This window comes from Neoarius graeffei, chromosome 5, assembly GCF_027579695.1.
Source record: "Neoarius graeffei isolate fNeoGra1 chromosome 5, fNeoGra1.pri, whole genome shotgun sequence".
In the NCBI taxonomy this organism is placed as follows: Eukaryota; Metazoa; Chordata; class Actinopteri; order Siluriformes; family Ariidae; genus Neoarius; species Neoarius graeffei.
Window position 1 is genome coordinate 67,416,981 of NC_083573.1, and position 15,427 is coordinate 67,432,407.

Sequence of the window (15,427 nt, forward strand, 5' to 3'; positions counted from 1 at the left end):
GGTCGGTATTCCTGGAGTGTATATCACTTCTATATATAGCGTGTACATAGTGTATATACCGTAGCTTGCAACATTTATTGTGCAAGGTGACCCACTTTAAATCGTTCCTTCTGGACTAGACGGAGCCGGAGTGAGCTACACAGTCACTGACTGACTTGTTTTAAATATTAACCATCATGCATGGAGTAGGGTGCTAGTTCATGATGTTCAGTTTATTTGTAAGTTACATTTTGTTCTTTTACACTCCTAGTCCTGATGACTGGTGTTCTCTAGATTTGAACATTAGTTTCTTGAAGATACCACAAAACCTAATTATATTTCTGTCATTTCGTAGATGTCAGTGTGCTTTTACATTTGTATGGTGTTTTTTCTTTCTTTAAACCTTGTAAAAGTGCCTCTGTTTATAAGTGGTTTGTTTTCTGTGTATATTGCTGTCTGAAACTAAAACCATTGCTTCATTTGCAATTAATTGACAGTTTAAATACAAGTCTTTATGTATGTGCGCCAATACTTTTGTAAAGTTCTGGCACTGGTGATAACACGGCAGCCCGGTTTGTCGATGATTTGAGCTCAAGGCCCAGCCTTCCACTCCAGGGCCTGTCTGATTCCTCCTCGTTAGCTCTACTCACTGCTGCCTCCTTCTTCCATTCTGCACTAAAATGCAGATCAAGCATGAATTTGGAAAGAGATGAATAGTGCTGCTTCACCAGCTCGTCACACAGATGTTCTGTACTTTCATCCGTGTGCGCAAATGTCTACATTCTGATAGGATTGCATGTCTAAAGAGTTAAAGCTCTTTTTTTTTTTTCCCCTCTCCCATGCAGCATACAGCACATTTTTTATAGTGGGCTTGGTGCTGTCCATGCAAGTCCCGTTTGTGGGCTTCCAGCCTATAAGGACGAGTGAGCACATGGCTGCAGCGGGTAAGAATAGTTCTAATTGCTCACATTTCTGCCACCAAACAAGATGTTCCAGAAATGAGAAGCTTAGTAGACGTTTGTGACTAGTAGCTCCTGGAACCATGTTGAGTGTGTGTGTCTCTGCAGGTGTCTTTGCCCTCCTGCAGGCGTATGCTTTCTTGCAGTATCTCAAGGACAGGCTGACTAGGCAGGAGTTTCAGACCCTTTTCTTTCTCGGAGTGTCACTGGCTGCAGGGGTGGTTTTCCTCACGGTCATCTATCTGACCTACACAGGTGAGGCTGCAAAATATAACTCCTCATACATCATCTTTGTGCAGGCTTCCCTTGCTGCTAATAAGTCCTCCGATCTTACTACTTTGTCTAGATACAGAAAGATTTCTCGACTCGTCATCGTAACTCCCCCCTCCCGTCCTGCCTGTATGTGCCTTGTGAGAGTCATTTGCTTCGCTTCCCTGGCCTCAACAGCCCTTCATTAATCACACCAATGTCTGCAACTAGTTTACGAGGTCTCACTAGGGCCGGTTCCCTTTATTCTCCGTGTTGCTTTTACACTGAATACAGCCTCCCAGTGGAAATGAGTCGAAATTGCATTGGGCATAGTAGAAGGTATTAGTCTGCCGAAAGCTATCCAAACTACTCGACGTCTGAGGAACTGATGGAGTTGGAGCCATTCTGTTTGTTGATTGTGACCGTTTTATATTTCCATTGTCTGTGTGTTCAGGCTACATTGCACCTTGGAGTGGCCGCTTTTATTCACTGTGGGACACGGGGTAAGTGGACTCTGTTTTTGCATGCATGTAAGGCTATGCAGCTGCTTTTTTTAATCATAAATATCAGAAACAGGCCCTGACTCTCTCTCTCCCCCCCATTTAGAAAGATCTAAACATGTATGAAACATCTAAATTACATGTATTTCACAGGATTACATGCAGGCTTCCTGTGTAGATTTACAGCCCAGTCAGACTTTGTCAGTGTTGTTAAAGTGCATATTCTGGACCAATTTCCTATTGTTTTTTTTTTTAAATATGAAAGTATGTCCCTTTACACACTCCTCCAAAAGGGTAATTTTGCACAAGGCCATCTGTCTACAGCAGAAAAAAATAAAATAAAACGCATCTGGAAAAATCCCAAGGGAGTCTGGAGCCAGAATCGTGACGTCACCTGCGGAAGCGCCAGCAGGCTGCGTGAGCTTTACACGGTTTCAGTGCACAGCCTGTGTAGACCAAGCGCTCCCATTTCTCTCTCATTGTCCGGTCTTTTGGAAAACAATGAGTACTAATCCCATCAAGATTGGTGTTGCTACACCCTCCTACGATACATCTGTTAACCATTTTAATAATTGCGCGATAATGTTGTTGAAGAAATTTGCAGAAAACCACCAGGTCGTTTTCTCATAAACAAACCAGCGCTGACGTAGGATTCAGAGGGAGGCGTCCCGCACGCGACGTCACGAAAATCAATGTTTGCCGGGAAATCCAAATGCCAAGTTTTTTCAGAGGCGGACCAATTCACCTCAAATGGCTTGATTTCAACTGAATTTTTCTGGTATTGCGCAAGGTAAAAAAATTGCAGAGAATGCAGAATGTTACAGATATTTGACCAAAGTTTAATATAAAATAGGAGAATTACATTGATCTTGAACTGGTGACTCTAAATTGACCGTAGGTGTGAATGTGAGTGTGAATGGTTGTCTGTGTCTATGTGTCAGCCCTGTGATGACCTGGCGACTTGTCCAGGGTGTACCCCGCCTTTCGCCCGTAGTCAGCTGGGATAGGCTCCAGCTTGCCTGCGACCCTGTAGAAGGATAAAGTGGCTACAGATAATGAGATGAGATGAGACATTGATCTTGCTCCTGAATTTACCCGTGATATGCACTTGAAACTCTGTATGACTACACAGTTCCTCTGGCAGTATGCTACAGAACACTGACTGATCCATTGTGCAATCTTGAAGTAGGGTGTTAATTATTATTTATATTAATGTAATGTGCACTGATGGAATAATTACATGTATGGCAGTCTTAAAATGAGTCTAGCTGACGATTTGTCTTTGAAAATGTACTCGCTGTCAGTTCTGGGAGTATGTGACTTCCCTATACAGCAGTCTCTGTGGGGGTGAGGGGAATTAGGATAGATCTCAAATCCTTACTGTGCAGAGTCTGTTTTCGGTGATTTGGAGAAGTTAGACTTGTGTCAGGAGATAATGATCAGAAAGAAGCTTGTCTAAAGCAAGGACAGCATTACGAGGTCTGCTGGTACACTCCTGCTCACAGATGGTTGTGATATAAAGCAGAGAGAGAGAACAGTACTCTGTGCACATATATAAAAATAAAAAATATTGTTTAACTTGGTTACTTGGCTTATTTAGCCAAGTTTCCACTCGTTTCCTTCAGGATCTAAACTCTGAGTCTTTTGATGCATTAAAGCAGTTTGATGTTGAAGTTCTGACTTCATGGTTAAGGAACATCTTTGTTCTTCAAAGACGCCCTTCTCTGGTGTATTTGGTCCATGAATTCATTGTTACAAATTCATGCTGAAGGTTAAAGCCACATTTGAAGTCAACCCAGCAGCATTAGAGAAATGTTATGGCGTGCATTATAATATAATCCAAACCATACGCTCTTCTTGATTTGTGTACACTTCAGGTACGCCAAGATCCACATCCCGATTATCGCCTCGGTATCAGAGCACCAACCCACCACCTGGGTCTCCTTCTTCTTTGACCTTCACATCCTGGTGTGCACGTTCCCCGCAGGGCTTTGGTTCTGCATCAAGAACATCAACGATGAGCGTGTGTTCGGTGAGCACTCGGCAACAGGACAGTTACAGTGCTGCAGGAGCTGGTGCTAAAACTCCTGCAGTCCATCTGTGCAGCAGCAGAATAAGCGTTCCGAAGAAACAATAACGAACGAGCATGGTGTTTGTGTAGCCTCGACTGCCGGTTGATGCAACCTTTTTAGCCATTTTTATTCACACCCTTTTCTTGCAGACTTGTGCCTCCTGTAGAGACAGCCCAGTGCGGAAAGCAAGAAAATCCATTTCATCAGTCGGGTTTTGAGCAGAGACTATACCTCTCATGTATTGAAAAATATCTTGCAAGCTAAAGACGATCTTCAACCCGTTCCATTGATTTTTATATCAGGGAGCAGTTTATGGAGTTGGTTTTGTTTTCAGTGTGTGCGTAAAGACACACTTGCTGAAATTTACAAGGTATCACAGTTTAGTTATATAAACTGCAGAGACCACCCAGAGGACAAATATACAAAAAAAAAAGGATTTTGGTGAATAATTAAATAGCACTGTGCTGCAAACCAGTACATCTGCAGTGCAAAGATAGCTTTGAGAATCCCGTAACCATGCTTTTTTTTTTTTTAAATCCTTTTCCTTTTAGCCATGTCATAGCTGAGCATGATGTCTAGTTTATGCTTGAATCCCAAATATTTATTTGAGCACACTTGACAACACATCCATTCTTTCATTATTCATGCAGTAGTCAATGCTGAATGAATAAGGCAGCCTTAAGGGGATATGTTTGTATGTATGCCTAAGCTCGATGCTGTATTTGAATATTTACCAGTACTGGTGTTTTATGTTGGTACACTAATTTATAGTGTACGCTACGAACAGGATTAGCACTGTAGTCTACAAAATAACCATCTGTGATCAGGAATTCAAGTGATGCTTTATCAGCGGGGTTGAAAAACGTGTCCAGTTTATTTCGCCCTCTTCTCTTTGCTGCCTTCCAGTGGCTCTTTATGCCATCAGCGCCGTGTACTTTGCGGGAGTTATGGTGCGACTCATGCTGACGTTGACGCCGGTGGTGTGCATGCTGTCAGCCATCGCTTTCTCCAGCGTGTTCGAGCACTACCTGGGAGACGACACAAAGAAGGAGAACCCGCCGGCGGAGGACAGCAGTGACGAAGATGACAAGAGGAACTCAGGAAATCTCTATGACAAGGTAACGGATCTGCTGCACATAATTTACCTTCCAGTCCCATCATGCGTACTTTTTTTAATAGGCTTTAATTTGCAAAGCTCAACTTCAAGCTTAAAATATTAAATACTACATGATAAACGGTGCTGAAAGATGATCAGATTCTGAAATGAAAACGCAGACTACAGATCGATCATAGTTATGTTAATTTCGTAGCAGTAGTTTAAAGTAAACTTGTACACTTGAGAAATCCAAACAACTTCAGTTAATACATTTATGCTGCTTGCATGGAGCCATCCAGTTCATTGACGTGTGCTAAAATGTGTGGTGTTTTTTTTTTTTTTTTTTCCTTCTCCCTTCTCTACTGATTAGCAGTGTTGGCACAACTGCATGCCTGTTTGCATCCCCTTGTTTTTAGGTGGTGTTCTGTTTCCCAAATGTAATTTGAGGTGTTTGTGTGTCTACTTGGCAGGCAGGGAAAGTGCGGAAGCACATATCTGAGCAGGACCGACAGGAGGAGGGTCTGGGGCCCAACATCAAGAGCATCGTCACCATGTTGATGCTGATGCTGCTGATGATGTTTGCCGTACACTGCACCTGGGTCACCAGCAATGCCTACTCCAGTCCCAGCGTGGTGCTAGCTTCTTACAACCATGACGGGTGAGGGCACACCAACCCAGCCGCACGTTACTCTACACACCCCAAAAAAGTGCTATGAATATCTTTTTGTATTTGCAGCACTCTTAACCACACAGACAAGTTTGTGTATATTAGTCTTTACTAGAATGTAGGCTGGTTGTGGCATGCACACTAGCAAGTGGCATTGATGTACCCTTTTTTTTTGTGCCACTTGAGCAGGTCAAGAAACATTCTGGATGATTTCCGTGAGGCGTATTACTGGCTGAGGCAGAACACAGACGAGCATGCGCGAGTCATGTCGTGGTGGGACTACGGTTATCAGATAGCAGGCATGGCCAACCGAACTACACTGGTGGACAACAACACGTGGAACAACAGTCACATAGCACTGGTGAGAAGAGTCATCCTTCATCACTGGGTCATTCTTAAACTCCTGGGTGCTTTTAAAAAAAAAAAAAAAGCCAGATGAATTATTGAATGACAGGATATCAAGAGATGAATACTTTCAGGTCCGTGTTCCTTTCTGAGTAAATAAATCATTCGATATGAAGTGTGGTACCATAGTGAGTATATGGGAAAATCTGGCTGCAAAATTAATAGATCGTGGATGAACTAAAGTGCTGTTAAAAATGGAACGGGCACTTAAAGGGCATATTCTGGACCAATTTCGTATGAAAGTATGTCCCTTTACACACTCCTCCAGAAGGGTAATTTTGCACAAAGCCATTGAAAGGGTTCCCCCAGCTGTAATCTAGTATCACACCCCAATATTCTGATCATACATACAACTCATATGCTTGAGTTAATCCTTGCTCTTCTTGACGGGTATTGGTGCTCAGAGGGCAGGCATGCCCTATCAATTACAAGGATAACCAAACAAAAATCTTCCTGTAAACCAATTGCGAGGATAACCAAACAAAAATCTTCCCATAAACCAGTTGTGAGGATAACCAAACAAAAATCTTCCCGTAAACCAATTGCGAGGATAACCAAACAAAAATCTTCCCGTAAACCAGTTGCGAGGATAACCAAACAAAAATCTTCCCGTAAACCAATTGCGAGGGTAACCAAACAAAAATCTTCCCGTAAACCAATTGCGAGGGTAACCAAACAAAAATCTTCCCGTAAACCAATTGCGAGGGTAACCAAACAAAAATCTTCCCGTAAACCAATTGCGAGGATAACCAAACAAAAATCTTCCCGTAAACCAATTGCGAGGGTAACCAAACAGAAATCTTCCCGTAAACCAATTGCGAGGGTAACCAAACAAAAATCTTCCCGTAAACCAATTGCGAGGGTAACCAAACAAAAATCTTCCCGTAAACCAATTGCGAGGATAACCAAACAAAAATCTTCCCGTAAACCAATTGCGAGGGTAACCAAACAGAAATCTTCCCGTAAACCAATTGCGAGGGTAACCAAACAGAAATCTTCCCGTAAACCAATTGCGAGGGTAACCAAACAGAAATCTTCCCGTAAACCAATTGCGAGGGTAACCAAACAAAAATCTTCCCGTAAACCAATTGCGAGGATAACCAAACAAAATCTTATAAATAGATAACTGGGTTTTTCTGACACTACCAACCAGGCGGAAGTCCCCCCCCAACTAATCAATTAAAAGAGACCCCTTACCTGATTGGAAGTATCCCTGTACGGGCCACCAAATTGAAAGATTTTTTCTTTTACCTCTTGGGCCCTCACCATCTCGAGATCAGTCCCCCCGTGTCACCCAGACGTCTGGGGGGGGTGAGTCGCGAAAGAAAGACAGGAACCCCAAAGTAGTTCACATCTTTATTCGCAAGTCCCCCCCAACTAATCAATTAAAAGAGACCCTTTACCTGATTGGAAGTATCCCCGTATGGGCCACCAAATTGAAAGGGTTCCCCCAGCTGGAACGGTCAACTTCTCGAGACCAATGCCCTCGTGCCACCTGCAGAATTCTGGGGCGAAAAAACACCGCGAAAAAACAGAGAACCAGAGATCGGTTTCACTGCTGTTTATTCACAATTTTCCCGCCAAAGATGAAATTTTACAAACAACCTTTTATAACACATTAATCTCTCTAAACAGCCTATTGTGTCTGTCGAGTGTGTGTGTGTGTGTGTGTGTGTGTGTGTGTGTATGTATGAAAAGGATGTGTGTAAAATGTTTGTGTGACCTCAGAGAGGGGTGGGTGTAAGGGGTGTGTGTGTGTGTGTGTATATCTTGTGCTAAGTCAGCAAATCACATCTTAATTCCAATTCCTTAATTCCATTAATATGTATGTGTGTAAGTGAAAATATATCCTGTATACATTTCAGGTGTTCTAACAGATATCAACATTTACCGCATGTTCTGATAGAATGTTCCAAAACACGTCTCGAGCAATGTGTCTAGCTTAGACAGAAGGTCACACAGTAACTTACAAGTTACACAGAATTCAGTGCCTTCTAGCTGGCATTCTAACTACAATATTAAGAATAAGTATTAAAATTACTGCCTTCTTGGTCAAGAATAAATATTTACAATTATTCATCCTTACAAAGGAATAAAACCTTACAATATGTGTGAATGAAACCTTCAATCATAAGCAAAATAATATTCATATCAGCAATTTCAGCATTTATGCACGTCAAAGCGTGCGAGATATTTTCACAACAATTTTAAACAAGACACCATGTTTGTCTAGCAAAGAGGAAGGTCAGGTTAGTCTAAAATAATAAAGGATCTTAAAAGCTCTAAAATATTAAATCATAAAGTCTAACAATCCTAAATCACGTGTAGCTATAAAACTAACTTAAATCATGGCTTTAAATCTAACAATCATCTGTCTACAGCAGAAAAAAAATAAAATAAAACACGTCTGGAAAAATCCCAAGGGAGTCTGGAGCCAGATTCGTAACGTCACCTGTGGAAGCGCCAGCAGGCTGCGCGAGCTTTGCACGGTTTCAGTGCACAGCCTGTGTAGACCAAGCGCTCCCATTTCTCTCTCATTGTCCGGTCTTTTGGAAAACGATGAGTACTAATCCCATCAAGATTGGTGTTGCTACACCCTCCTACGATACGTCTGTTAACCATTTTAATAATTACGCGATAACGCTGAAGAAATTTGCAGAAAACCACCAGGTCATTTTCTCATAAACAAACCAGTGCTGACGTAGGATTCAGAGGGAGGCGTCCCGCACGCGACGTCACGAAAATCAGTGTTTGCCGGGAAATCCAAATGCCAAGTTCTTTCAGAGGCGGACCAATTCGCCTCAAATGGCTCGATTTCAACTGAATTTTTCTGGTGTTGCGCAAGGTAAAACAATTGCAGAGAATGCAGAATTTTACAGATATTTGACCAAAGTTTAATATAAAATAGGAGAATTGCATTGATCTTGCTCCTGAATTTATCCGTGATATGCACTTTAAGAGGAGAGATTGCTGTGTCGGATGTCGGGTTTGACCGAGTGCAGGGAGCTACATGTGTGCAGGTATTGGTGTACTCTGCAAAGCATTCTGTTCGGTCATGTTTGTAATGTTATCTAGCGTAGTTTCCTCATTTTTATTCTCATATTCTGTGTCATTTAAGCAATGGGAATCGAACAATCTGTATAGAGAAGCACTTCTTATCTTATAAATGGTGGCTAATGCAATTAAATGAACTCTTTTGAGAGCTAGGATTTCAGCTTTGCTGATTATTCTCTGGGAACTGCAGTGCTTTCTCTGAGACATTTTATTGCATTTCAAGGCAGTATGTTATTGCCAACACACACACACAAGTTGGCGCTTGAGCGGGGGCAGCGTTGGCCTGAAGGTCCGAGAAGTAGCCTTGGGCCTAAAGGGTCACTGGTTCAATTCCCAGGACCGGCAGGAAAAATGTGAGGGGAGTGGAGTGAATGAACAGCACTTTCCCTTCCCTCTGTATCATGGCTAAAGTGCCCTTGAGCAAGGCAACTGCTCCCTGGGCACTGTAGCGTAGCTGCCCACTGCTCTGGCGTGCGCGCGTTTTCACTGCTTCAGATGGGTTAAATGCAGTGGAGGAATTTCACTGTGCTCGAGTGTGTGTGTGATAAATAAATGCTGCTGCTGCTGCTTTTATTACCTTAAAATGCTTCATATTGACCTAATTAATGAAATTGTTCAATCTCTAATGGGTATGTTGTGAAAAGTAAAAGCTTGTTTTTTAAATCTCTTTTAGCAGACAATTTGTCACTGTCCTTAAAGGAACAGTCCACCGTACTTCCATAATGAAATATGCTCTTATCTGAATTGAGACGAGCTGCTCTGTACCTCTCCGAGCTTTGCGCGACCTCCCAGTCAGTCAGACGCGCGGTCACTCCTGTTAGCAATGTAGCTAGGCTCAGTATGGCCAATGGTATTTTTTGGGGCTGTAGTTAGATGCGACCAAACTCTTCCGCGTTTTTCCTGTTTACATAGGTTTATATGACCAGTGATATGAAACAAGTTCAGTTACACAAATTGAAACGTGGCGATTTTCTATGCTATGGAAAGTCCGCACTATAATGACAGGCGTACTAACACCTTCTGCGCGCTTCGACAGCGCATTGATACGGAGCTCAGATATCAATGCACTGCTGAAGCACGCAGAAGGTGTTAGTACGCCTGTCATTATAGTGCGCACTTTCCATAGCATAGAAAATCGCCACGTTTCAATTTGTGTAACTGAACTTGTTTCATATCACTGGTCATATAAACCTATGTAAACAGGAAAAACGCGGAAGAGTTTGGTCACATCTAACTACAGCCCCAAAAAATACCGTTGGCCATACTGAGCCTAGCTACATTGCTAACAGGAGTGACAGCGCGTCTGACTGCGTCTGACTGACTGGGAGGTCGCGCAAAGCTCGGAGAGGTATGGAGCAGCTCGTCTCAATTCAGATAAGAGCATATTTCATTATGGAAGTACGGTGGACTGTTCCTTTAAGTATCTAAAGTCAGACAAATGCCCTCAGCCTGCTATTTGTCTTGTTGATTTTCTGAATCTGTATTTGGGCTTGGATTATGTCATCAATCCTACCACAAGTGCTTCGTTAGAACTGCGGTGGAAAAGACCTGAGTTTGTATGAGGCAAATGGAGATGCAAAGAGCTCTCCCAGCATCTGTTCAATTCCCAATCTCGTTTATTTTCAGTGTTCTGGGTAACTCAACATGCCTGAGATAGCAACTGATTTCAGGTTGTGGCTGCGCACTGATTAAATGCACGCTCTGTTTCTCATTCTCAGCGGTGCCATCTTGTGGTCACTAATGTTCATTACAATCTTTTTTTTTTTTTTTTTTTTTTTTTTTTTTTAACCCTGCAGGTGGGAAAGGCCATGTCCTCTAACGAGAGTGCTGCATACGAGATTATGAAATCCTTGGATGTTGATTATGTGCTTATTATTTTCGGTGGTGTGATCGGGTACTCGGGAGACGACATTAACAAGTTCCTGTGGATGGTGCGCATTGCAGAAGGGGAGCACCCTAAAGACATCAGGGTATGTTTCCATGGTAACCATGATGGACTTGCAGTGTTTATTCATATGAAACATGAATGTGTGACCATTTCAAGTGTTTCATGTCATGATTGGTTGAACGTGAATACTGACAGACGTCTGTGTATTTTCCCTCCAGGAGAGTGATTACTTCACCCCTCAGGGAGAATTTAGAGTAGATAAAGCTGGCTCTCCTACTCTGCTCAACTGCCTCATGTATAAAATGTCTTACTACCGCTTTGGAGAGATGCAGGTATGAGTTTTTCCCCTGCTTCTTTGTAAAGTAGTTTTAATTAATTGTTTTTTTTTTTTTTTTTAAATACTGCTTAGCAGACTTGTCTGTTAACTATCTGCTCTTGTGCAGCTGGACTTCCGCACACCACCTGGGTTTGATCGGACACGAAATGCTGAGATCGGCAATAAAGACATTCGTCTGAAACACCTCGAGGAGGCGTTTACTTCTGAGCACTGGCTGGTGCGAATCTACAGAGTGAAGAAGCAGGAGAACCGGCAGACTCTGGACCACAAGCTCCGCAACGTCGCAGCCAAACAGAAGTACACCTCAAAAAAGGTACAATATCCCATGACTTACTACTTCACTTATTAGGACTTATTCTGTCCACATTCGCTGGATATGAGCAATCGTGCACTCTGATTGGCTTCTCTTACTACTAAGCTAGCAGCTCATATACCATGAGTAGAGAAAAACAGCGCGTGTTGCTGAACCAAATGAGGACGAAATAAAAACTCTACTCGAAAACACAACCCCAAAAATGATCAAGTCTTTAAAAGAAACAGAAATAGCGAAAAGAATATAGTGGTAGTCTTCCCCCAGTATCTCCTGTTCCACACTCCAGCCCAGCCAGTGGTGCTAATGCACCTTTAAGTTGGTTTGCCAACTGCCAATAAAAAATACAAAACAATAATAATAAATGAATAAATGTATTTGATGGTAAGAACTCGTCTTTTTTTTTTTCCAAGCATTTTTCACAAATTGCTGCTATTCAGGGGTGATAGCGTTCCGGCGCCGCACCGGATTTCCGGCGTACCGTGGCTGGGGGAAAAAAAAAATCTAGTTCGCCCATTGTCCTGTGTCATTCTGAGATGTGCAGATAGACAGTAAAGGGAATTCAATTCCCTTTACTGTCTATCTGCGCATCTCAGAATGACACAGGACAATGGGCGAACTAGATTTTTTTTTTTCCCCAGCCACGGTACGCCGGAAATCCGGCGCGGCGCCGGAACGCTATCACCCCTGTGCTATTTCACTGGTTTGTTTACATTCTAAGCAGAAATTGTTTGACGTTTTGTACAATTTTTTTTTTTTAATCGAATTTGCAAAAACGAAATGCTCCGTTTCTCAAAATCCAGTGAATGTGGATAGAATAAAACAGTTTTTCCACTCAATCTCATTGTAAATGGCTTATAGCCAACTCGGTGCTTTGTGCCTCGTCGGCTATCAGCTCATGTACGACTCAATTTCGTGGAATAACTGTTAAATATTTGTGGTATGAGATAAAAATGAGGAACTATATATTTGTGGGGTTTTTTTTTGTGCTGTTAGTTTTAACACACTTTCTCTTTCTTCCTCAATTTGTAGACGGCCAAGAGGAAGAGAGGATACATAAAAAATAAACTGGTCCTGAAAAAAGGCAAGAAACTGAATAAAAAGTCAGTTTAGTTGTTGAATGGAAAACGGTAAAAATGGCAAACAAGGCAACATAGACAATGACAAATGCAACCAGTAATCCACCAATCAAGAAGAAAAACAAACCAGTTGTCTGGCATCTGACCACCTGAAATTATTTGATTGGAGGCTTTGACCCCATGATCGCCATGACGACGCGGAGGCTGTGTGACCTGACTGAGGGAGTTGAAAGAGAGGGCCTGGACAAGGATCTCTATTTTAATCTAATGTTTCTGGACTTTTTTTTCCTTTTCTCTTCTTTTTTTTTTTTTTCTTTTGTACTTGAATGTGTTCATAAGGCAGGTTTGCTGTCTTATCCATCAAGATGGCAACCTTATGTTTGTGGTACACTTCTGTCGAATCCACAGCAACAGTAATATAAAATAAGATGAAGTGGTAAGCTGAGTGAACCTTGGAGCAATAGCACCAAAGATCCAGTTTTTGTTTCGTTTTGTTTTTCAGAGCCTGTGTTAACTTTTTACTTTTTGATAAAAAAAAAATAATAATAAAAAAGCTCTGGAGTATTGAGGGCTATGGAGTGGTGTACAGTGTGAGGGCCAGGCCCTTCTGCAATCTTTCACTTCTAACTGATGAACCCCTCCTGTGTAGTTCCCAGAATGCAGCGAGTTCCTTGTCACTTGAATGTGTGTATTTCAGCACAGCAGGCATCACAGAGGACCGACTTATTTCTAATGTGCTTAATTATTGTGGTGATTTTTTTTTTTTAAATAGAATTTTCTTTATTGTTGAATAGGAATACGTGTTTAGTTTTGCTCCTATCTCTTGTCCAGAGGTCTGGTTTGGTTTCAGCAGTGCCCCGGGGAAGTGAATACTGTAGGTAGATAGATTATTCTGCAGTGTTGGACCTTGTAGGAATCTGCCACACACACCCCCCCCCGCCCCGCCCCGCCGCGATGGTCTCTCTTTGCCCTCTGAGCGAGTGACACTTGTATTAGTTGTAGGTTTTTTGTTTTGTTTTTGTTTTTTTATTTTTTTTTTTAAATACAATGCTGCATTATTAGCTTGTGCACTTTTGGCTTAGTTCACCTTAAAGTGGATCCACTACTGAGTAGCATGCAGGTGACGAGTGTGTGTATTCTTAGTGATGACGTTTCTGTTCCGGGTGACACATTTACATTTCTTTGTTTGATTTCTGTCTCTTGCTCCTGGCAGCCTGCCATCTTAAGTCATGGTATTTCTGAATCTTGGTTTGTTCTCTTGCTCCGTTTGTTTTTTGTTTTTTCTCCTGGCTTTCCTTTCCCTTCATGCGCTGCCTCTACTATATCTTTTGTGTGAATTAACAGGAGGGCAGTTTTTCGTTCTCTCTGAGGACAATGCTGACTCAGTTTAACAGCCATCTGCTTAACGACATATCTCATAATTAATAGACTCGAGCTATTTATTTATAAGAGCAAAATGAAAGTAAAATGAGGACGGCATCTCGTCACAAAATGCAAAGCTGTGTGTTCGTTTCAGTTGGGATTTCTTCCACAAGTTGTAAAAGAGTTTGAAAAGGATGCCATTGTCAGAATCAGCGATGCCTTTGGAATTAAAGGAGTATATGAAATGTTCTGCCTGATCACCAATGGCCATGGTTGTACTTATTTTTTTACGTCACATCTCCTCCTCTCCTCTGCTCTAGTCTGTTCTTGCTATTTCCTGGTACACAGCAATTTCATTAAATGAAAGTCGATTTGTGTTTTAGTTTTAATATTGTTGTTAAAGGTCCCATGCTGACACAGGAGTAGTACATGTAAACCCTGCAGTCATCCAGCCACTACACAACAGAAACAAATAAATGCTAGCTTGTCAACTCTTAACTTTTATTTAATTTTTGGTAAATTATATTTAATCTTGTTTCCTGGGTGTCTTGATCTTCCTTTCTTTGTCAAGAGTGTCAAAATGAATACACTATACAAAGGAATTTTTGTTGTATATTGTGTGCTCTAGATGGCAGCACAAGCTTAGATTTTATCATGACAGCCCTTTAAAAAGTTCTCTAATTGGCTTTATTGAAGTTGTTTTAAAATGAGGTTGTTTACAAAGTGTGTGCGTGCGTGCGCATGTGTGGTCCTAAATGGGTTCCGTACTGACCTTCAAATCAGTCGTTCAAGAGTCGAGCCGTCTTTTACAACTCTACACAAATACTAAAAACAGTTGTTCATAGTCAAATGCCACTGACGTACTAACCATTTATGATAAATATACAATTTCTACTTCAGTTGCTTCTATTTTTCAATTTGATATCTGCTATTGCGGCTGGAAAAAAAATAAAGCATGTATTTCTAAGGAAATGTTGATTTTAACACGTATTCTACTGTACTATAGAAGGTCTCCTCATCTCCCTGCCTGTGTATGGTGAAATGATCATGTTGCATAGTTTCTACATTGGTGCACAAAGCTCTGAATACATTACAATGCTGTAAATCACTTTGCTTAAGAGTCTTCACATAAACATGGAGCACTGAACACGTTTCACAGATCTGTTCTACATTATGTGCCCCAAACTTTACTTTTTTCCCAAAATTTTAGCAGGCACACAAAAGCGCTGCTTTCCTATAAGGCCTGTAAGACAGTCGTGTGTATCCCAAGCCAACTTTTTAAACCTATCTGGTTAGCTTTACAAATGAAAGCGATAAGTCTGGAGTGAGTTTCCCAAAAGCCTCTTAATGCTAAGAGAGCGCTTTCATTGTGCTACTCGCTTTAAGATTTAAAGCTAGACGGCCTTTCGATTTCATAAAATCGGTGAAATTTAGTTCCCTCTGAAATTTGGTCATTGTGACGCATGTTTA

At 41.6% G+C, this 15,427-nt stretch overlaps 1 protein-coding gene across 1 annotated transcript in view; it reads left to right on the plus strand.

Moving 5' to 3' along the window:
- stt3b (STT3 oligosaccharyltransferase complex catalytic subunit B) overlaps positions 1–14,455 on the plus strand; it is a 103,483-nt gene extending 89,028 nt beyond the window's left edge. Inside the window, exons 6-16 of the mRNA XM_060922276.1 lie at positions 825–923; positions 1,047–1,193; positions 1,642–1,690; positions 3,565–3,719; positions 4,666–4,877; positions 5,326–5,513; positions 5,712–5,883; positions 10,778–10,951; positions 11,088–11,201; positions 11,313–11,519; positions 12,549–14,455. Of these exons, the coding sequence (XP_060778259.1) occupies positions 825–923; positions 1,047–1,193; positions 1,642–1,690; positions 3,565–3,719; positions 4,666–4,877; positions 5,326–5,513; positions 5,712–5,883; positions 10,778–10,951; positions 11,088–11,201; positions 11,313–11,519; positions 12,549–12,629 (1,598 nt within the window). The 3' untranslated portion in view covers positions 12,630–14,455. The remainder of the gene's footprint in view (positions 1–824; positions 924–1,046; positions 1,194–1,641; positions 1,691–3,564; positions 3,720–4,665; positions 4,878–5,325; positions 5,514–5,711; positions 5,884–10,777; positions 10,952–11,087; positions 11,202–11,312; positions 11,520–12,548) is intronic.
- Positions 14,456–15,427: the final 972 nt, after the last annotated feature.